General features: G+C 37.8%; 1 protein-coding gene across 1 annotated transcript in view; it reads right to left on the minus strand.

The window, feature by feature from the left end:
• RNF17 (ring finger protein 17) overlaps positions 1-24885 on the minus strand; it is a 158478-nt gene that overhangs the window by 33361 nt on the left and 100232 nt on the right. Inside the window, exons 18-25 of the mRNA XM_036455598.2 lie at positions 23497-23612; positions 21355-21475; positions 16565-16685; positions 11579-11806; positions 10506-10656; positions 10239-10357; positions 2023-2113; positions 148-263 (exon numbers count right to left, since the gene is read on the minus strand). Of these exons, the coding sequence (XP_036311491.1) occupies positions 148-263; positions 2023-2113; positions 10239-10357; positions 10506-10656; positions 11579-11806; positions 16565-16685; positions 21355-21475; positions 23497-23612 (1063 nt within the window). The remainder of the gene's footprint in view (positions 1-147; positions 264-2022; positions 2114-10238; positions 10358-10505; positions 10657-11578; positions 11807-16564; positions 16686-21354; positions 21476-23496; positions 23613-24885) is intronic.

Raw genomic sequence — 24885 nt, forward strand, 5'->3', positions numbered from 1 at the left:
TCTTGGGATTATTTTATATATCATTTTAAAGAGCAAACAAGATGCAATTTAGGTTTGAAAGCACACAGACATGAAAGCATACAGGTAAACAAGAAGCCTTCATCACAAACTGTTGTAAAAAAAAAAAAGAAAAAAGAAAGTCCATACCTCCTTTCTCTCAAGGCCAAGCCCTTTTTAATCAAATATTTAGAGACATCAACACGCTCTCCTTTTTCATTTCTGCAAAAAATTTTCACAGGTAATGGCCATGTCGTGTCGTTTTCCTAGTGGTTTAAGAGCAGACTAAGTGTGAGACACAAAAATGAAATCTTCTACACAATATACTTTTTTTGTTGTTTGTTAATCCTCTCCTGAAGATATGTTTCTCTATTTAGGGAAGCCCTCTAAGCACAAAGAGTGAGAGGGAGGAAGGAAGAGGAGGAGAAGGGGAAAGAGGGAGGTGGGGAGAGGGGGTGTGAGGGCTAGGGATAGAAGGAGATAAAGGAGGAGGAAGGGGGAGGGGGAGGGGGAGGGAAAGAAGGAGGGGAAGGAGGAGGGGGAGAAAGGGAGAGAGGAGAGGAGGATATGGAATCTGCAACCCAGAAAGGGAGGGGGAGGGAGGGAGGGAAGGAGGCGGAGGAGGAGGGAGAGGGAGGGGAAGGAGGAAGAGGGAGGGAGGGGAAGGAAGAGGGGAGAAAGGGAGAGGAGAAGAGAGAGGAGAGAGATGGAATCTGCAACCCGGAAATTTCTTTTCTTTTCTTTTTTTTTTTAATATATTTTATAGATTTTTTTTTTACAGAGAGGAGGAGAGAGGGATAGAGAGCTAGAAACGTCGATGAAAGAGAAACATCAACCAGCTGCCTCTTGCACACCCCCTACTGGGGATGTGACCACAACCAACATACATGCCCTTGACCGGAATCGAACCCGGGACCTTTCAGTCCGCAGACCTACGCTCTACCACTGAGCCAAACCGGTTTTGGCCCGGAAGTTTCTTGACCAGGAATCAAATCTGAAACCCTTTAGTGCACGTGCTGACTCTGACCACTGGGCAATGCTGGCCAGAGCTACACAATATACTTTTCACAGGCATTTCTTCCACAGTTCTCCAAGCTCTAAAGGAAATTCCCAGGTAAGTACTTTCCCCCCCACCCCAGAGAGGGGGGTGGGAAGAGTGGGAAGCATTACACCATCAGTTATAAGTTTTCTATTCTCCAGAACTGTACAAATTATAGATTGAAATATACTTTTCCAGTTGTGGCTTTTTTTTTTTTTTTTACTATAAAAAGCAAAAGAACTACAAAACATATTTTGTTTAATATAAATCATAAAAATGAAGAAAGTACACACAGAAACAAAAGCAACATGGGAAAATTACTTATATATGAAAATTCTGATTATTAATGCAATAAAAGGTATTAGAAAATGTAAAGGAGGCAGAGTATTTTTTAATGTTTTATATATGTATATGTATATATATATATATATATATATATATATATATATATATACACACACACACATATATATATATACACACTCTTCTCAAATCCATACCTACACACCCACTTTTTATGAAATAGTTTACCTGAGTTCATTAGAAGCACAAGTAAAGTTTCCAGTTTGAAAGAATATCAAAAAGCTTCAAAAATATACTCTAGCATACATAAATTGCTTTGTAGCATGCAAATTATTAACTCAAGAATATTAAATGCTTTGATTCATTCATATGGTCATTTATGTTACATCTATTACCAAACAGGTATTATACCTTATTTTTATTTTATTTTATAAATAAATCTTTATTGTTCATATTGTTACAAAAGTTCCTCATTTTTTCCCCTCCACCATGTTCCCACCCCACCCTCTGCCCTTTCCTCACCCACCATTGTCCTCATCCACAGGTATTATATCGTAAAATGAGACCAAGAATGTTTGCAAATAAAAATCAATTTGCTGTTATTTTGTCAATAAGAAAATACATGAAATGTAAAAAACATCAATGAAATATCAGTACATATCTATTGGAACCCCATTGCACACCTGTAAGATTATAGTTGCTACAGCTCCAGTTAGATACAATGAAAGACAGTCACAAGCTGTTGCTGTCCACTTGTCACTCCCACCAGTTGGTCTAAAACAAAAAATGACAACTTGTTTTGTAACAGCATAGAACAGAGAAAAATAACCACCAGGTACATATGTATTTGAATCAACTGCATATGTAGGAAGAAGTTAATTTAAACATGGATTTGTTTATTTTCTTCCCCATTTCATAGCCTTTTGTTTATCCCTCCATTCCAATGATGAGATTGTTCCTTGTGGATAAAAGAGGTTGGATAAACCAGTAACTTTAAATGGTCCATTAGGTTTTTATAACATTAGTGGCCCAGTGCACAAAATCGGCTGCCTGATGCTTTTGCGGGAACCATGCTGCTTCTGCAGGAGCCGGCGGGAGCAGTGCCATTTTTGAGAGGCAGAGGTGAGCTGCAGCCTCCCACGGGAGGGATGAGAGGTGCTTCATGCATCTCCTGGTGACCGGTTGCACATGCAGCCCCACTCACCTGCACACACCTGCTGTACGTGCAGCCTCCTGCTGATTGGTCATTCCACATGAAGTCATAACAACCATTTGCATATGAGCCTTTTATTATATAGGATTAAAAGGGTTTGGGGATATTTAGCTTTATTTATTTTTTTAACAGATTTGTACTATTCCTATTTGTGCTCATATCTGAAAAATATACACACACATTGTGTGTGTGTGTGTGTGTGTGTGTGTTTATACATATATATAAGAGGCCCGGTGCATGAAATTTGTGCATGGGTGTGTCCCCCTCAGCCAAGCCAGCACCCTCTCCAATCTGGGACAACCCTCTCACAATCCAGGACTGCTGGCTCCCAACTGCTCGCTTGCCTGCCTGCCAGCCTGGTTGCCCTTAACTGCTTCTGCCTGCCATCCTGATCACCCCCAAACCACTTCCCTTCCAGCCTGAGCAACACCTAAATGCTCCCCTGCTGGCCCAATTGCCCCTACCTCCTCTCCCCTGCAGGCCTGGTCACAGCTAACTGTCCTACCCTGCAGGCCATTTTGTGTCCACATGGGAGTGGCCATCTTGTGGCTGGAGCGATAGTCAATTTGCATATTATCTCTTTATTAGATAGGATATCTTTCAGCCAAGTAACAGCAATAGGCTAGATGGATTTGCTTCAAATTAGGGAGAAAATGCTATAATCTCAAATTATGAGCTTCCCTGCATAATGGTTAACTGCAGGTAGTACACCAAAGCACCAAGAAAATGATCCCCCCACAGGCTTTAATTAAAGATGGACCTGCTATCCCATAGTGAACAGTAGATAAGTCTTACCTAGCAATAGCTAATGACTAACCTCTGCAAGGAAGGCCAATTCGTTTTTTGGCAACATTGTTGCTTCAGTGACTAACTATTCTTATTTTTGTCAACAGGAGCTAGAAATCCAAATATTTATGTGGCACCTGTTTTTAAAGAAAACGTTGATAAATAGTTCAAAAATTTAAAATCTTTCTGTAGGCCAAATACACGACGCACATTACTTGGATCTGGCCCACAAACTGCAAACTATAACCTGACATAGAGATACGCTTTCAAATTTACAAATAATGAATGGGAAAGGATAGCCTAGCTGTAAAAAAAAATATTTGAATTTCAAAACCAATTAGATGAAATCTGACAGGAATAAATGTAAAACTGTATTTTGGTGAAAAAAACAACACACGAATGCTTTAAGTATATAGAAAGCTATAGTAAGTTCCAGCAAATAAGAGCAAGTGTCACTCCTATGAAGCCCCTCTATTTGGAAAGCCCATGTAAAGACATCAAAGCCTAGCCTGCCCTCCAGGTCAGTGCTGGGTCTTTGGTTGTAAACTCTGATTTGTTTCATCTGGCAATATCTCCTTCTTTGGGGGAAGTGGGGCATTATAATTCTGACAGTCAACAAATAAGAGACTGATGTGCTTGGAAGTTTCTATACTATCATTGTAAATAAAACAAAGTAAAATGGAGTTACAACTCAGATCACTGGGCTCTTTACTAATCTTCACAAGATCTATGCAAGTTCAATGAAAACTGCTTAAGAAATTCAATTTAACTCACCTCCAAAAAATACAAATTGAAATACCCTATGATAACCAAATGTAATGAAAAGAATCACATTTAGCCCTGACCGATTTGGCTCATTGGATAGAGCGTCGGCCTGCAAACTGAAGGGTCCCAGGTTTAATTCCAGTCAAGGGCATGTACCTTGGTTGCAGGCACATACCCAGTAGGAAGTGTGCAGGAGGCAGCTGATAGATGTTTCTCTCTCATCAATGTTTCTAACTCCCTTTCCCTCTCCCTTCCTCTCTGTAAAAAATCAATAAAATATATTTGAAAAAAAATCACATTTATAGTTTTAGTAAGAACTGCTCAGAATGTATCTGAAATAATTCTTCCAACTTAAACCAAAAAACATTTGGAGAAGCAGGAAAAATCTAAAAATCATGTTACTTTAAGATTATTTGACAAAATTGTAGTAGCCTGGAAGAAAAGATAGCCTTATGGAATATGGTATCGACCTTTAGAAGAGTCAAGAGGTTTGTTTGTGAGACAAAATAAGGATGTGTGGAAGACATGAGGAGACCAAGCGCAACGCAGTGTAAGGAGATATTAGCAACTGGAGCTGCCTAACAGACAAGACCCTTGAGGGTAAATATGATCCACAGCACTGGAAGTTTTCAAGCAGGTCTTGAATGTATATGTACTAGGACAGATATAGAAGAAATTACTGTCATGACATCTCTAAGTTGGATTCCAAGCCTAAGATTCTATAATTCTTGTTACAAACACACTATAGCTTTATTGCCATGGATTTATCAATGAAAGAAAGTCTCTAAGAATCAGGAACTTGCCACTTCTTTATTGTTCAGAAAGAAGTCTGAGGATAATTAGACACATGCTAAGTGCTCCTTTCTAGCCTGGGAAACCATAAAATTTGGTCAACACTGAGATTTATGAGAGCCATATTGAGTTTTATCAAATATTTCCTCTTTAATTATTTACTCAGAACAGACTGTATTTTGCTATATATCTTTAAACTATATCTTATAGATTTTTCTTAATACCTGAAGATTATCTTTAAAAAAAATATATTTTATTGATTTTTTACAGAGAGGAAGAGAGAGTGATAGAGAGTTAGAAACATTGATGAGAGAGAATCATTGATCAGCTGCCTATTGCACACCCCCACGGGGGATGTGCCCGCAACCAAGGTACATGCCCTTGACCTTATCGAACTTGGGACCTTTCAGTCCGCAGACCGACGCTCTATCTACTGAGCCAAACCGGTTTTGGCAATACCTGAAGATTATCTGAATATTTTCTTTAAAATCTGGTGAATTCACCATTAAAAAGTTATTATGATAATTTTCAAACATATTCAAAAGCAGAGAGAATGTAAAAAATCTGATGTATCTATCACTCAGCTTCAACTATTATAAATACATGACTAATTTTATTTCATTTATACTTTTACATACCCTAATCCCTGATTATTTTTAAGCAAGTCCCAGACATAACGTTTTATTTGAAAAACATTTTAGTTTGTATTTCCAAAAGATTATTTTTAAACAAACCTAATCACAGTATTATCTCATCTAAAACATTTAATAATCTTATATAATAAAAGGCTAATATGCAAATCAACCAACATGACCAGTTGCTATGATGCACACTGACCACCAGGGAGCAGACACTCAATGTAGGAGCTGCCCCCTGGTGGTCAGTGTGCTCCCACAGGAAGAGTGCTGCTCAGCCAGAAGCCGGCAGCAGTGGCAGGAGCCTCTCCCACCTCCATGACAATGCTAAGGATGTCCAACTGATGGCTTAGGCCCAGAGTTGGACATCCTCCAAGGGCTCAGAGACCTTGGAGCATGAATTTCATGCACCAGGCCTCTAGTTCTTAAATATAAACCATTCAGATGGTGGTTATTTTTTTCCTGATGTTTCCAAAAGATTGAATTGGTAAACAAAAGTCCATATATCATGAATGACTGACATGTATGATTGCCCCTTTCATCTCTTTCCCTTGCAACTTTCTGTGAAGAAACTACAATAAGTCATTTGTCTGGTAGTTTCCATGGTCTGAACTTAGCTGCTTACATTGCCATAGTGTCTAACATGCTCCTTGTATTTCCTTTCAATTCATAGTGAGGTCTAGACTCTTGATCAGATTCAGGTTTGTATTTTTCCCTCCCAGCAACACTATTCATAGGTGGTACTATGTACTTCTAACAGGAAGTACACAATGTCTGATTCTCTTTTTGTAACGTTAGTAGAACTAGATTTCCTTCTGTGTTTATTTGGGATATAAATGATGCTATTCTAATGCTATCACTCTTCCTTTGTTAATTGGAAAATATATAAAAAATAACTTTATAAGTTGAATTGTAGATCATATAGGAAAAACAAGACAAAAGTTCATTTCCCTTATTCACCACTTTTCGGAATAATGAAGTAATTCCCTAAGATCCTCTAAAAGTAACCAATGAGATTTTTTTTGTGTGTGTGTGTGCGCACGAGTGCGTGCTTGTTTTTAAATCACTTTATACTTAGGGATTTAAACATATCAAATATTTTATCAATTACCATTATCCTACTAATGCTCAAACTATCCCATCTTTGGCCAGTGAAAGTTATTCAGGTTGGCCGAATTCTTTTGTCACAATCCCAATAATCATTTATAGCTTTCTTGCTTTTTGCTTTGACAAAATATTCTAGGCTCATATTGCACATTTCCTGCCCCAGACCTAGAATTGGACATTTTCCCAAAGAGCATTAATTTCTGTTGAGAGAAATGGCATTTGTAGGCCTCAATTTGCATATCAGCATAGCTCATATGACTTGGGCCTTCATGTTATAAGGCTAAAAAAGGTGTTTTTGTTTTTTTTGTTTTTAACAATGAAAACACCTCAAGAGTTTCTGTTGATATTTCTAATTCAAAATCAGGAGTACAAGGTAAATTAATCTTAATCTTACACCTTTATCATCTGTACACCACACCAGTTCTTAACAATATGTACGTAATTACTATTTTACTTACCCCACAATACATGCACAATAGATTCCACATCATTACAACCCACTTTGAGTTTAATGAAAACAACTGATGATTGTGGGTAGGGAGGAATTACTTTTTTGTTTTTAGGTTATATTCTGGTAAGAATGTATAGTTAACTTACTGTGTTTTAAGTGTTTCTGAAAAAGTTCCTCTCTGAAAGTCTATGCCATGCTATGTACAGATAGTGAATTACATTTTTCTTACCATTTTACTGATTGTTTATATAACATATTAATATAATTCCAATATAAAATCAATAGTTACCTCTTTTTGCTTTCCCCCCCTTTTATTTGAAGTATTTACTCCTAATTAATACCAATAAGACAAACAGAAAGTTTATTCAAGTTTTCATAGGTACTCTACTTTCTCCCCTCATTTTTGAAATTGTGTCATATTTACTTTGCATGCTATACTGTTTCCCTAATAATTATAATTTAATCATAGTTCTGAGGTAACATAAATGTAATGTTCATCACCAATCCTTATTTCAAAAATCTCTCATGTCTTTTTACCTAAAGCTTGTTCTCTTTCAGATTCCTTAGGAACAACACTCCTGAGTGGTCCTATAAGACTGTCTGTAGTCTGTCTTGAAGGTCAGTTTGGTTGGACATAAAACTCATAGCCTGTCACTTTCTTTTAAGTATTTTAAAAATGTTACTGCAGTATCTTCTGACAAAGTGTTGGTGATGACAGTGTGATTTTGCTTCTTTTAAAAGTTGAATAACTTTACTAGATAATCTGTCAATGTTGGCATTCCTGATTTCCCTTTCAAATATATAGTTTTAAATTGTCTTTTATTTTAGAAACACTTTCTTGAATTGGGTTTTTAGCATTTGGTTCTATTTTTTTTAGTTTTCTTCTTTGAAATTCCTATTACATATATGTTGTCTTTTTATTTTTTGTCAACTTAGGCATCTTCGTTTCCTTTTGAATTCTTTGGATTATTTTTTTTTTAATTTAAAAAATCTGTCCTTATCTTGTATTTATCTAATTTAGTGTACATTTGCATTTTTTTCTAGTCTACATTTTAAAAAATATATATTTTATTGATTTTTTACAGAGAGGAAGGGTGAGGGATAGAGAGTTAGAAACATCGATGAGAGAGAATCATCGATCAGCTGCCTCTTGCACACCCCCCACTGGGGATGTGCCCGCAACCAAGGTACATGCCCTTGACCGGAATCGAACCCGGGACCTTTCAGTCCTCAGGCAGATGCTCTATCCACTGAGCCAAACCGGTTTTGGCTAGTCTACATTTTTTATAGAATTTTCTTTTCAAATTCTTTCCTGAGTGTTATCTTTTTCAAATCATCCTTTTTCTTTTCTTTTCTTTTCTTTTCTTTTTAATTCTTTATTGTTGAAGTATTACATGTCCTCCTTTCCCCCTCAATGACCTTGTCTAACCCACCTCCTCCCTCCCCACCCTAGTTCTTCACCACCCCAAATCATGCTTTTTCTGTAATACATCTTATTTCTGAGTTTTTCTAATTGTTTTATGTTGTTCTTTACAGTGTCTATTCTTTACAAAAAGTTTTTTTTCAATCTCCCTCTGTGGAGTCAACCCGGTTGGGTTCCTCCTTTCTCCTTTAATTCTGATTTCTCTACCTCCATAATGAGTCCTGCTCGTTACTGGGGAATAAATCTTCCTTTAATATGAAAAAAAAAGTTTTAGTTCATTCTGAAATGTCAGATTATAGTTTATTGTATTGTAAACATGTCACTTTTGGCTCCTTATTCTTTTTTGTTGTTTTTTTTTTTGTTGTTGTTAATCCTTACCAGAGGATTTTTTTTCTTATTGATTTTTAGAGAGAGTGGAAAGGAGGAAGAGAGATAGAGATAGAGATAGAGATAGAGATAGAGAGATAGAGAGAGAGAGAGAGAGAGAGAGAGAGAGAGAGAGAGAGAGAGAGAGAGAGAGGCATTAATTTGAGAGAAACACTGACAGTTGCCTCCCATGGCCAGGGATTGAACCTGTAACCCAGGTATATGTCCTTGACTAGGAATAGAACCAGCAACCCTTTGGTGACCAGCTGATGCTCTAACCACTAAGCAACCGGTCCTTTTTCCTCATGATAATTTGCTTGGAACTCTTGCAACTGTAACTCTTGCTTTTGATCATGTTTTAAGTAAAATAAAATCTCCTGTGCTTAGGAGAAAGCGGTAGTTCATATTGCTTTTTTAGCTTCATAGCTATTGCGTTGCTTTCCCAAAGTGACAGAAAATGGGGCCTCATACTTGATATTCCTCTACTCCTTGGCCCTGCTTTTATCTGTACCTTTTCTTTACCCCATTTCTGTCTTCCTCAAATCAGGCTCTTTTTCCCAGTTGTCTTTCCTCGGTTGTAGGGTCATAGAAGGGAGCTGAGATGGCTGAGAGCTTACACAGCTAGGAAAGCTCCAGCACCACAGGACTGGCATATTACAGGTCTCTTACATTCAACTACAAAGTCTCCTGCATTACTGCTTTCTCTGTTTGGGTTGTTGTTCTCATACTGGCCTGTTTGCCTCAGTGAAATGCTCTTCCTAATTCCTTTTCTCAGAGCTGTTGGCAACCAGTCAGCTTTCCCTCCACATGTTCCCATACTACTGCTGACATCATACAGGTTGGTTTCTGTTGCCACACCTATTTGAATTTGGGAACTCATAGGTGAAGCCTTGCTGCCTATTTTTGTTGCAGGTGTTGACTGTACAGATTTTAGTTGTGCTCTACATTTATGGCAGGATTCTAGTAGACTCAAAAACTATATACAATGCTATTTTCCCAGAATCCTCTCTAAGTCACTCTTTTTGGTAATTTACCCATTTTTAGCTTTCCACACAATTCTATGCTTATGAAATACATTTTATTTCTAATTGACTTGGTTCCTCAAGTTTTTTATTTATTTAACATTTTGAATTTTATGAAGACACCTGTCATAATTACCTATCTCTATTTCCTTAATACCACAAAAATACATGTGCTCCAAATTTTTATCTTTCCCTCCTCTTTAAAACCTTAAAATTAACTAGATTTTATGAAAGTTTCAAAATATATTAGCATAATTAAAGCTTACCGGAACCCATCCCAAAGGAAATATATTTAAAATCACATTGAATAATGAGAAAATTTACTCAGCTAAAAACTACCTTATATCAACAAGAGAGCATTCCAAACATAATCTTCCCATTGTCTTTAGGTTTTCTTGAAGTTCTCTTAAACAGTTAATATTCACTACTAGTTCAACACCCACGTCATACAGCAAGACCTATGAAAACAATAACTTTAAGTCTATGAAAAGATAATAAAAAATATTTTTGCAAATGAAAAGCTTCATAAAATTGGATTAAGTAAATCCAGGATAAAAGTACAAAATGCATTTAGTTTCATGACTATATTTTTAACTCTACATTTACCTCTACCAATGTGTCTGTAACCATTCTGATGATCTGGCCTCTTCGCCACTGATTGTTATCTGGAATCTTAACAGCACAGTGCATATCATTTTCCCATTTAATAGGTTCCCATTTTGAGTTTTCGTAAGCAGCTACCATCTTTTCTTCTAAACTACATGAAGAAAAAATATTTTAACTTTCTAAACCTTTTCTGACAACATAAAATTCTCTGACCACATGTCTACTCCAGCCCAAATGAATCTCTTTCTTCCTTGATTACCCACACCATTTCCACTGTAGGGTCTTCGAACTAGCTCTTCCCTCTGTCTGATATGAACTTCCCCCAGATATCTTCATGGTTTACTTCCCTCACCTCCATTAAGATCCATTTCAAATGTCACCATCTCTAAGGTCTTCCTTGATCATTCTAAAATTATCTTTCTCCCTACATGCTTTATTTTTTCTATTGTCTTTATCACCATCAGCTCTACTATATATATATATATATATATATATATATATATATATATGAACTATTTCTCCCTCTACTAGAATTTAAGCTCTACAAAGCAAAGACTTGTCTGTATTTTTATCACTGTAACCCAACACTTAGAACACTGGCTGTAAAATAACTGGTGCTCAATAAGCATGTATGGAATGAATAAATTCTAATATAGTGAAGTTAGCCAGTAAAGATAGTAATAGCATATGTTTAACTAGTAAAAATAGACTATTTAGCTGAAATAATTTATCTACCTTTAAAATTCTACATTTATGCCCTAACCAGTTTGGCTCAGCAGTGGCTAGAGCGTCTGTCTATGGACTGAAGGGTCCCAGGTTCTATTCTGGTCAAGGGCATATACCTTGGTTGCAGGCACATACCCAGTAGGGAGTGTGCAGGAGGCAGCTGATTGATGTTTCTCTCTCATTGATGTTTCTAACTCTCTATCCCTCTCTCCCTTCCTCTCTATATAAAAATAAATAAAATATATTTAAAAAAATAAAATAAAATTCTACATTTATGACTTCTAGATATTTGAAATAAAATATAGAAGAAAAAATCATATGCAATATGTTTTCCTTATATCATATACCTATTAAGTAAGTTTTCTGTTAATAACCATTGAACATAAATCTTCTCAGGAGATATTACATTACAGATATGCACAGGCAGTTCCTTATTGTAAAGTGACTGAAGATTCTCATTAGGTAGAGTTTTTGCCGTCACAGAATTTAAGTTGTTTACTTCATTTGAAATAATTTCTTCTGGAGAAGGATCCCACACTTCAGTATGCTTTTTGGAATTATCTTTGATGGTGTATCTGAAAAATAACAAAACCCATTAGCAAAAAAGTAGTTCACAAAATATTTGTTTGCATTTGCTTAAATACAGAGATGAGTGTGTTTTAGCTTTGACTCACTGCTTCACAATTTTGAAATATTAAATAGCAATTTTAGAGTGAGAAACAAAGAGAGTGGCATAGATGGACACCTATATTGATGCCTCGCACAACAATTTCAAAACTACAACTAAAAGACAAAGAAGACATCATCCACAACCACCAGAAAGCCAGCTGAGTGGAAATTCTACAACTAGAAAGAAAAAAAAAAAAAAAAGGACACTGAGATGCAGGAGCTGCGGAGTGCAGAACTGTGGGGACATGGAGACGTGCGCACACAAGAGGAAAGGCTGGGCAGCTGAATATGTGGCTGCTTTCTCAAACTAGAGAGAAACAAAAGCTCCCCATAGCGCTGAAATCCAGTCCCGTTGAGGCGCGGGGAACCCAGACACACATGGGGAGAAACTGGACTGTCTGGCAGTGGGCAGGGCTCAAGAGCAGCTTTCTCTCAGAGGTGTGTGCAGCCATAACTGCAGGGAACTGAGACCCAGGGGAATGGCGGAAGACACACAGAGACATGTGAGCGAGAGGAAAGGCTGGGTGGCTGGATATGTGGCTGCCTTGATCTTTCCAGAGGAAAACAAGGCCTCCCTACTGCATGTACTCTAGTTCTGGGGTGCATACAGCCATTTCTGCAGGGCACTGAGACCCAGAGGAACTCCAGAAGACAGGTGAGGAGGCGCATATGTGCGTGGAGAGGACTCAGGCAGTTGAACACATGGCTGCCTTTCTTGTTCCGGAGGGAAACAAAGCCTTCTGACTACACATACTCCTGTTCTGGTTGAAACTTTGTTTATCTACACTCATTCAGGGAGAAACTGATCTGTCTGGCAGCGGGCAAAACTTGAGAGCAGCTTTCTCTTAGAGGTGTGTGCAACCATTGCTGTGGGACACTGAGACCCAAACCAGGAAACCAAGGCTGTTGGTTCTGTCCCCAGGCCCCGCCCCATCCAAACTGAGCACAGAAGCTCTCCCAGTATAGACAGAGCTGATCCTCACAGCCAATTGGCCTGGAGGTCAACTCTGCCCAGTGATAACAATAACAATCAAGGCTTAACTACAACAAGTCTGTGCATCCCATAAAGGGGTGCACCAAGAATGCCCACCCAAGTAACTGGGAAGGCAGAGCCACTGGGCCCAAAGGACACCTTGCACACAAAGCCACTCCATCAACTCAGGGAAGCAGTTAAAATGCAGAGACAAAGAAACAGACCACAAATGAAAGAAATGAAAGAAAACAAATGACTGGATATAGAATTCAAAACCACAGTTATAAGGTTTTTCAAGAATTTCCTAGAAAAAGGCCAATATGCGAGACCCTTGGGAATATGAAAAAGGACCAACTAGAAATTAAGCATAGACTGAAATAAAAATAATTTACAGAGATCCAACAGCAGACTAGAGGATCACAAGAAACAAGTCAAATATTTGAAATACAAAGAAGCAAAAAACACCCAACTGGGAAAGAAAAAAGAATCCAAAAATATGAATAGTGTAAGGAGCCTGTGGGACAACTTCAAGCATACTAATGTTCAAATTATGGGGGTGCCAGAAAAAGAGAGAGAGCAAGACACTGAAAACCTATTAGAAGAAATAATGACAGGAAACTTTCCCTACCTGATGAAGGAAATAAGACTTATAGGTCCAGGAAGCTCAGAGAACCCCAAACAAAAGGAATCCAAAGAGGACCACACCAAGACACATCATAATTAAAATGCCAAGGGCAAAAGACAAAGAGAGAATCTTGAAAGCAGCAAGAGAAAAAACAGCTAGTTACCTACAAGGGAGTAGCCATATGACTGTCAGCTGATTTCTCAACAGAAACTATGCAGGCCAGATGAGAGTGGCAAGAAATATTCAAAGTGATGAACAGCAAGAACCTATAAGCAAGATTACTCTACCCATGCTGAAGCCAGTTTGGCTCAGTGGTAGAGCGTCAGTCTGCGAACTGGAAGGTCCCAGGTTCGATTCCGGTCAAGGGCATGTACATTGGTTGTGGGCACATCCCCGGTAGGGGGTGTGCAGTAGGCAGCTGGTCGATGTTTCTCTCTCATCAACGTTTCTAGCTCTCTATCTCTCTCCCTTCCTCTCCGTAAAAAAATCAATAAAATATATTTTTAAAAAAAATAATTACTCTACCCAGCAAAGCTATCATTCGGAATTGAAGGTCATTTAAAGAGCTTCACAGACAAGAAAAAAGGAGTTCACCAACACCAAACCAGTATTATATGAAATGCTGAAATGTATTCTTTAAGAAGAGGAGGAAGATAAAAATTATGATCAACAAATACATATGTATCAAGTGAAGCTAAAAATCAAGTGAATTAAAAAATCTGATGAATAGAATAAACTGGTAAATATGATGGAATCAGAGGTATAGAGGGGAGTGGACAGACAATTCTCAGGGGAAAGGGGGTATGAAGGGTTCGGGAAGAGATTAACAAAAACCTTACACCTATGGATGAAGACAGTGGTGGGGGGGTAGAAGCATGGGTGGTGTGGGTTGGGGAATCAGGTGGAGGGGAGGTACGGGGGGGGGGGGGGGGAATATATGTAATAATCTGAAAAATAAAGATTAAAAAAATAAATAGCAATTTTAGTCTTTTAAAAAAGTTATTAAATACCACCAAAGCAAGCACAAAAAGAAAAACCTAAAAGCCAAACTTTCTATCTTAAAAACACAGCTTAAAATACCAACTTTGCCCTGGCTGGTGTGTCGGGATGGGGGGTCACCAGCTCGATTCCTAGTCAGGACTCATGCCTATGTTTCAGGGGTTCAGTCACCAGTTAGGGTGTATTTGGGATGCAGCTGTGTTTGTCAGTTGGGGTACATATAGCATAGTGCCAATCGATGTTTCTTCCTCCTTTCCCTAAAAGAAAAAAAGAAAATGCCAACTTTGGCCCTGGCTGGTGTGGCTCAGTTGGTTGAAGTGTCTTCCCTTACAGAAAAGTCATGGGTTTGATTCTTTGTCAGGGCACATATTCAGGTTGCGGGTTTGAACTCCATAGGGGCACATCAATCAATATCTCACATCCTTTCTCTCTAAGAACAATAAAAGCATGTTCTTGGTGAGGATTTTTAAAAAGTACAAACTTTGCTCATAATTTCACCATTTCCCATTGATATTTTGTACTCACCAAGACTTTTCAGTTTTTTGGTAACCTGAATATTTCTCCTTGACTAAAAAATATCAATGTTTGCCAATTAAAATGCAAGTGTAAAACAAATGCTATTAAAGGGTGTTAGGAGCAAAATTATTAAATAAAGAGTTAGAATGTTTAATATATCTGATTAGTTCAGACTCTAACCACAGATAATTAGATGTAATTTTCTATTTCTATAAAAGAAAAAGTTAATTCCTTTCACCATAAGTTTGAGATTTAGCTAATCAAGATGACCGATTTTTGCTGCTCAATCTAATGGACAGTTTTCAGTCCTTATCTGACATGAACTCTGAGCACTAACCAACAGCATAACTCAAAGAAATACCAGTTTTTATGACCAAGAAAGAACTGTACCTCTAACTTTTGGTTACAACAGAAGTAATTTAATTATTTGATATACATCCCATGTAACAATACTAATATTGATGAGTAACTTAAGGGCATGCTCTCAGTTTGGCACATACATGTTATCTTCTGTGTGTTAACCATACTTTATGACAAGATGGATAATTTTTTAAAAAATTTCAGCTTTACTGAGGCATAACTGATATATGACATTGTAAGATATTTAAATGATACATAAGTATTTATTAAAATCCATAACTATGTACCTTAAAAAGGATGAATTTTTATTGTATATGTTATATTTCAATAACTTTGACTTAACAAAACTCAGTTTAATATATTTTAGAGTTTCCTTTCACCTCTTTCTCCTCTCACTTAGGATTTATATTGGAAAAAGGACAGGCCCTCTCTCTTTTGCTACTAGTTCTTCTAGTGTTAGGGTGGGGAGGGGAAGCCAGACCACACACACTGAGCCCGATTGCAGGCTTCTGCTGGGTGTCATTGCTTCTCTGGCTTACCCTTCTCTGGGTATTATAATATTGGCTTTCTTAAGGGCTATATATGGGAGTTCTTCAGAAAATATGTAAAGGGCCACCCTACTGCTTAAGTTCCTATTGTGGAGGAATTGCTTTGTCCTAACTCCAAACCCTCCCAATCTCTTCCTCACTGCCACTCTGCCCTTCTGCTTCTAGGATCATCTCAACCACTGTCTTGCCCTGAGTATCAGCACAATAGCTCAAGCCTGATTCTCTTTCAAAGTATCTACTGAAAGTATCTATAGAACCCAAGAAAATTCACATTTCTCCAAATGGAAATGTGGGGTACTCTACCAATATGCTTATTCTGTATCCTGCCTTCTCTCTTCCGAACTCTCTTTTCAAACAGGTATAAGAGGCTGCCTAAGTAGACGTTCAATCTAGAAATAAAGTGCTAGCATCCTTTTCTAACATGTACCTTCAATCTCCAGGAGCCATTCTTGTGGTTCAGAATTCCTTAGGAATGGAGGGAAAAGCCACTCTAGTCCCCATTGGACTAATGACTTCAGTTGTTGTTTGAACCTAACAACATGGAAAAAATCCCACCTATGGCCCAGAATGACATGCCAGTTTCCCTTCTTGTGAATGAAGTGTTACATATGAACTAAAAATAAAAGTTTACAGGTCTACTTACCCTACTTCATAGGATGCTAGGCCCTCTTTGATTAGCTGGTCATTAATACTAATAGGAGTCATTCCAGGAGCACCAACAGAATCAAAAAGCTCAACCAAGAGCACGTTATCTTCCAGAATTCCTATAAAACCATTAAGACTTGTTTAGGGAAAGAAATAAATATGTAGTAAAATATGCTAAACGAAGCAATTAAAAAAACTGGAAACTTTTTTCATTTTGTGCACATGAGATTTCTTGCTGACTAATGTCAAAGTCTCTCTCTAAGGGTAAAAGTATCATTTTGTAGACATAAAAGAATTGCCAATGTTATCTATAGCATATACAAAATAATAAAATGTTCATTTTATGCTATTGTGTGGTGTTCTATAATGAACCAAAAGCAGTTTAAAACTTTTAGATTCAGAAAAATATAAATTGACATATATTCATTGAAAAGTTTTATATATATATATATATATATATATATATATATATATATATATGTTTTTACACTGTTTTATCAGATTCAGTCAAGTTTCAGAGGACAAAAAAATGAATAAAAATAATTTAGGTCAGTGATTATTTGAAAAGGTTTATGGTTTTTATAAAAAGGGCACAAAGTTAAAATAACAAAAACTCAAGTAAGAACCCTTAAGTAGAATTTTTCCCATCCCTTAATCAACTGGATTTTAGGACAAACCATCTAAATTTCTTTTAGAAAACAAATTGGTTGATTATTATCAGATCTATTTTTTTAAAATATATTTTATTGATTTTTAACAGAGAGGAAGAGAGGGATAGAGAATTAGAAACATCGATAAGAGAGAATCATCGATCAGCTGCCTCTTGCACACCCCCTACTGGGGATGTGCCTGCAACCAAGGTACATGCCCTTGACCGGAATCGAACCTGGGACCTTTCAGTCTGCAGGCCAACGCTCTATCCACTCAGCCAAACCGGTTTTGGCCAAATCTATTTCTTAAACTAGGAGTTAGCTGAGGTTCAAGTTTATATTGCATGTGCCTAATATTTATGGAACACAGCATAGAGAATCTTTTCAATGAGTATCTGAATAAATGATAGAGGAATTTCTTTAGGCAACACATATTTCAAAGCATGGAGATCAGTTTAAGCCTTCCATATATTAGTAGCTGGTACCTGCTAGTCAGAATGATGATTCCAAATGAAAAGATAAACTGTTACCAACAGTAACATCCTATATCATGTACTAATAAGAATACACACTAGAAAATGTTTTTCAAGAACCTAAAAAAACATTTATAACTACTTTTCAATAGACCAAGTACATATCTAGAAACAAAAGGCAGAGACCTCAATAAACTTTGATCTCCTACTTTCTATCTTTTGTTTCCTTCAGTTATCTGATTTCCTACTTCCCATGCATTAAGTTCTTTATTCCAACAGAGCCAGCTTTCCTTGTGTTTTGTACCTTCACCACCTCACTGCTCTGCTACTACCTGAAATTTAAATGTCCCTTGCTTTATAAGTTAGCAATGCATATTAATGGGAAGCTCTCATTCTCATCTATTGTAGTTCATTTTATTATAAATGTCTTTAACTCTCAATCTCATCATTGTGCAGGTTAGTGGGGAAAACTATTTTAGGTTGAGCAGGGCCTTCTGATTAGTAACTATGATCTAGGTTAATAACTATGGCACGACTAGTGTTTGGATGCTTTTGGTATAACAAATAAGTAAGAAAGAAAAGGGGAGTCAGTTAAGAAAAAAACCCAGGGAGCCCAGTCTGTCCACAGGAGGGGACATTCATGGGAGGAGCTAAAAATCAACAGAATAAATATCAAAAGGGAAGTTGGGAAGCATAATTATCTAGATCAGCGGTAAGCAAACTCATTAGTCAACAGAGCCAAATATCAACAGTACAACGTTCGGAATTTCTTTTGACAGGCAAATTTTTTAAACTTAAACTTCTTCTAATGCCACTTCTTTAAAATAGATTTGTCCAGGCAGTGGTATTTTGTGGAATAGCCATACTCAAGGGGCCAAAGAGCCGCATGTGGCTCATGAGCCGCAGTTTGCCAACCATGGATCTAGGTTAAAGCTCAAAATCAGTGGAGGTTACTCAAGGACTAAGAGGCCCTTAATTTATTGCTCATATCAGAGAAGCCAGAAATAAAAATTCTATAGAATTAAGGATTCAATTTTTATAATCATATTCTTCCTTTATGGTACTATTTCTTCAGAAAAATTTCTTATATAAAAATCAATAAATTATCACATATGTCATCATTTCTAGGCTATGTGACCTTGAGCACTTGATCTCTAAGCTTCAGTTTCCTCATTGTAAAACAGGCTAATAAACTGATGATGGTTAGGTTCATTAATGGTAGGATGAGAAAAGTGAAAAAATAGATATAGCCCTGGCTAGTTTTGCTAGGTGGTTAAAGTAGTGGTACTCAGACCAAAGGGCCATGGGTTCGTTTACCAGTCAAAGGCACATACCTCAGTTGCAGGTTCCCTTGCCCCAGTAGGGGCTCGTGCAGGATGAAACCAATTGATGTGCATCCCTCGTGAATGTTTCACTCTCTTTCCCCTTCCTTCTTCCCTTCCATCTCTCTCTTTCCCTCTTCCCTCCCTTACATTCTGTCTAGAAATCAATGGGAAAATATCCTCAGGTGAGGATTAAAAAAAAAAAAAAGAAAAGAAAAAATGACACAGTAAAAATTACCCTTAAAATCCCATAAATCAACCCTAAGCAGACATGGCCTTATATATCCTACACTAGTACTTATTAAAACCAACAAAGCCAATGTTGGTCATAGCTTTAGAACATATAAAGCCTCAGATAAATAAAATTCGCAATCCCCATATCCAAGCCCCTTGGAATAATACATGTTTCAAATTTTTTCAAATTGAGAAAAGTTGTATATTTTATAATAACCCTAGCAGATTCTGAGACAGCATCCCACAAATGAACATTATTATCCAGAAGTGGAATATATGCAGGTCCTTAAATTATGTCATTTTGTTATAATATTGATGAGATGCCTAGGAACTAAACTCATTTATATCAATAACACTATGGTAAAAAAAAAATGGTTTTGTTACATGTTGTTTTGCTTAAGGTCTCAGAACCTATTGACTATTTTAAGTGAGGACTGACTATGTGACTATTCATTATAAAGGAGATAGAAATTATATACATACATATATAATTATATTATATATGTTATATACATACAATTTATATACATACAATTATATACATACATACGTATATGTATGTGTATATGTGTGTGTGTATGTGTGTGTGTGTGTATATATATATATATATATTTCCTCTCTGTAAAAAAATCAATAAAATATATTTAAATAAATATGTACCATATCGATTCAGATTAGGTTTTGCCATTGAAGTTTTGATTTTCACAATTTGTTGGGTTACCAAATTGTTGGCTAGTGTCAGCCTATATCTTAGACTCAAACAATGCCAAAAAAGAAGTAACTTTTTTCAAAATATATTGAGAGACTATTGTTCAATTTACTTAAGTCAAATGAAATGAAAACAAACAAAAACTCTTCCCTTCCCTCACTTTCCTGCAAATTAAACACTGACATCCATCATTGCAATGTCTTCCCTCCCGTCACTTTCCTGCACATTAAACACTGACATCCATCAGTGCAAAAACAGGGACACAGTCCTGGCAAAATGCAAACAGAAATAAGAGAAGCTAATTCCTAGCTTTAGGGCTTTGAAGAGGCTGTGTTAAGGGTGACTTGATCTTTAAAAGTAATTTTTACCTCATGCCCTGATTTAAAACAATAGATTGCAAACATATCAAACTCAAAGGCTAACACGGGCCAAATAAACAAGGTTTAAGTTTATGTGGGTTGCAAAAAACAAAATCTCTAATTGTCATAGAAACATAGGTTTATTTCAGTAGAGACATGCTGAATAAATACAAAGGGCTGGAATAAATGAGTAATCATTAACATAAAATAACAGAAAATTTTAATAAAAATTATTTTTTCTTGAACATTAACTTATCAGGCACTGAATAACTGCACAAATAAGTGTAATACAAATTAACATATTTTTCTTGTTCAAAAGTGAAATATTTCCTGTTGTACCAAACAAGTCAGTACATAACTAATGATGTTGCAATCAGCTGCTAAAATGTTAGCTGCTAGTATTAGTGGAGATAAATGGTGGGCTTGTGCATAAGATGCTTAAGGGAAATGAATGCAACACAATTATAGCAATCAGTCACTAGTGAATGTTGTAGCTTGTTATTAATAATTATGTATAAAAGAATACTGTAGCCAAAACTGGTTTGGCTCAGCGGTAGAGCGTCGGTCTGTGGGCTGAAAGGTCCCGGGTTTGATTCTGGTCAAGGGCATGTACATTGGTTGCGGGCACATCCCAGTAAGGGGTGTGCAAGAGGCAGCTGGTTGATGTTTCTCTCTCATCGATGTTTCTAACTCTCTATCTCTCTCTCTTCCTCTCTGTAAAAAAATCAATAAAATATATTTAAAAAAAAGAATATTGTAAAAATTAAGTTAAGACATTTTAATTAAAATGTGTCCTACATATTGTTATATTGGCTGGGCCACAAAAATGTTCATTGTGGGCCACATGCAGCCCAGGTGGTGAGTTTGACATGCTTGCTCTAGAGCATAGAAGACTACTCCATTTTACCTAATTTCAATAAAAGTTATATCTGCTACTCCTGTTGATGACACACTGAATTTATTATAAGATCTGATGAATGTTATACTTATTTAAAATTATGTATGATCACAGAGCAAAAAATAAAAATGAAAATAGCTTACTAATGACTGAACATGTCATAAATTTATCTTGAGTTTTTTCTTCAAATTTTTCTTTAGCTTTTCTGGACCACTGCAATGTCCCTTTACATGGTTCAATATAGGCCAGCTTACATTTAATTGCCTGTGTCAAAAAAAATTGCACCATTAAGAAAGTAAACTTAATTTCTAGTTATTTTAGAAATAAAATTTTATGTGTGTTCAAACTAAATTTTGTGTTTGAATTTAATACATATTCAGAAAATAAGTAAATATGGAAGATGCCTATGGCAGTACTTTATAAATGCAAATAATTGAAATCAACAGGGTATTGTACACAGATACCAGAATAATAAGCATCATTAAAAGAATTATAAGAATCTTATGCTATTTTATTAAATGAGAAATGCAGGCTGTAGGACTATATACAGCATAATCCTATAATTGTTAAAAAGAGATTATGCATCTTATGGAAGTATGTTAAAAAAATTGAATAATTCTGAGTGATTACCCTCATATTCCTTATCTATATTTTTAAGCTTTTCCTGTAACTTTCTACCCATTTTTAAAATGCAAAATACTGCTCAACAGCAATTCAGAGGATTACAGAAGGCTACATTGTTCTTTTCTTCATTCTTGTAGACATCTCTTTCACACACACACACACACACACACACACACACACACATATATATATGTATATGTATGTATGTGTGTGTGTGTATATATATATATATATATATATATATATATATATATATAAACCCAGTATCCATAACGACCAACGGAAGGCTGGACCAAACACCAGAAGTCAGTCCTGCAGCCACAGCAACCCAGCACTGGCTGCCATCGGTGTGGGCACAGTGACCCAGCCCTGACTGCCCAGGGGACTACGGATCAGGCCCTGAAAGAGGCAGAATCTGATCCGCAGCCTCCGTGGTAGGTCTTGGTCAGGCACTGCCTCCCTTTTTCTCTCCAGGCTTCACAAGCAGCCGCACCTCTCTTTCTCTCCAGGCCTCTGAGGAGGCTGCTGATCAGTCCTGCCTCTCTGATCAGACCCAGAGACTCTGACTGGCATAGAAACTGACCAATCAGAAGCCAATTGGCTGGCAGGGGAGGGTAGTTGGGGGTGAAATCAGGCCAGCAGGGGAGGGCCACTGGAGGCAAGATCAAGCCGGTAAGGGAGGGCAGTTGGGGGCAAGATCAAGCCGGTAGGGGAGGGCAGTTGGGGGCCACCAGGCTGTCAGGGAGGGCAGTTGGGGGTAAGATCAGGCTGGTAGGGGAGAGCATTTGGGGGTGAGATCAGGTCAGCAGGGGAGGGCAGTTGGGGGCAAGCAGGCTGGCAGGGAGGGTAGTTGGGGGCAAGATCAAGCTAGCAGGGAGGGCAGTTAGGGGCGATCGGGCAGACAGAGGCAGTTAGGGGCACTCAGGCCGGCAGGGGAGAGCAGTTAGGGGCAAGATCAGGCCTGCAGGGGAGGGAAGTTGGAGGCAACCAGGCTGGCAGAGAAAGGTGGTTGGGAGTGAGTTCAGGCCAGCAGGGGAGGGCCACTGGGGGTGAGATCAGGTCGGCAGGGGAGGGTAGTTAGGGGCAACTAGGCCAGCAGGGGAGGGCAGTTAGGGGCAATCAGGCAGGCAAGCAGGCAGGCAAAGGCAGTTAGGGGTGATCAGGCAGGTGAGTGGTTAGGAGCCAGCCGTCCCAAATTGTGAGGGGGGGATGTCCAACTGCCAATTTTGGCCCCATGCCACTGGCAGTCGGACATCCCTCAAGGGGTCTCTGATTGGAGAGGGTGCAGGCTGGGCCAATAGTACATTATATACACTTAAACATAAATGAGATCACAGTAAAAGTACTTCTGTAATAATTTTTCCCCCCACATACTCTTACCACATTATGTAGATATTTCAAAATAATAGTAAAAACTGCAGACTAGAAAATTCTTATAAAGACACAAAAATATACACATATGTTTATAATGAATACTTAATTTGTTAAGAAACACATTATTTCTTAAAATAGCAACTAGAGCAACTCTATAATCCATGTAACAGAAATCATTTATAGACAAAAATGTTAGTTACCAGAACATTTCTATGGTAAAATTACCTTTAAAAATACTTTCATGTGTGCTAATATTCTAACCTTATAGTTCACAATAAATAGATTACCTTCTCTGGGGGTTTCAGAAATTCATCCTTTATTTTACGCATTTCTTTAAGTGTTATTTTTGCAGTATTGCCGAAGTCCACATATTTAACTTCAACTTCACGATTTCCAGGCAATCCTTCAAAAATTATGAAATTAGAAATCACAAACTTGGAAAGAAAAATCTATCTAGCAAAATCTAGTGATTTAAAGTCAACTAATACTTAAAAAAATTTAAAAATTTGATTTTAGTGAGAGGAACTGAGAGAGGGAGAAAGGGAGAGAGAAAAAAGGGAAAGAAAGAGAGAGGGAAAAAGAGAGAATGGGGGAGAGATGTGAGAGAGAAACATCTACTGATTGCTTCCCATACATGCCCTGGCCAGGAACCGAATCCACAACCTGGAACCTAAAATCTCCATGGTATTACCCTGAGCAAGTTAATTTTTCTCTCCAACCCTCATTATTTCATCTGTAAAATGGGTATATCAAACAATCGAATCTTGTTCACTTTTTTTTTTTTGAGAATTTACCTATTAATAATATTTTATAAAGCAAGCACTTAATAAATGTTGATTATCAACACAGGTCATCAAACAAGGAAAAAGATTTAATAATGAAAAACTAAGGATTCACTCATTTTACCTAATAAAAGAGTATTATGCAAATTAGCCATCACTCTGCTCCACAAGCCAATTAGAGAGTATATGCAAATTAACCCAACCAAGATGGCTGAAGCCAAAAAGGCTTGGGTTTCTCTGGCAATGGAAGAAGCCAAGCTTTCTGCCTGCCCTAGCAGTCCTAAGCCTCCACTCCAGGCTACAAAGTTTCAATTGTAGAAAGTAAATATATCCCAGATACCGGGGCCTCTGCTTGGGTCACTGGGGTACGTGGCCGGCCTTCAAATCACCACAGACCTCTCTCACTCAGGCCACTCACACCCCAAGGGAACCTCCACCCTGATCCAGGACACCCTTCAGGGCAAACCAGCTGACACTCACCCGTGCAACAGGCCTCTATTCTACCTACCGGTAATAAAAGAGTTATATGCAGATTGACCATCACTCCAACACACAATATGGCTGCCCCCATGTGGTCAAAGATCCTGTCCTATGTGGACAAAAGATAGCCACCACAAGATGGCCAGCAGGGGAGGGACCAGGCCTGCAAGGGAGGGCAGTTGAGAGGGACCAGACCTGTAAGCAAGGGCAGTTGAAGGCAATCAAGCCTGCAGGGGAGGGCAGTGAGGGGTGACCAGGCTGGCAGAGGAGGGAAGCTGGGGGGCAAACAGGCTGGCAGGGGAGAAGTTAGACATCAATCAGGCTGGCATGAGAGTAGTTAGGGGGTAATCAGGCTGGCAGGCAGAAGTGGTTAGGGGCAATCAGGAAAGCAGGCAGGAGAGCAGTTGGGAGCCT

This window comes from Pipistrellus kuhlii, unplaced genomic scaffold (genome assembly GCF_014108245.1).
Source record: "Pipistrellus kuhlii isolate mPipKuh1 unplaced genomic scaffold, mPipKuh1.p scaffold_m20_p_3, whole genome shotgun sequence".
Classification (NCBI taxonomy): domain Eukaryota; kingdom Metazoa; phylum Chordata; class Mammalia; order Chiroptera; family Vespertilionidae; genus Pipistrellus; species Pipistrellus kuhlii.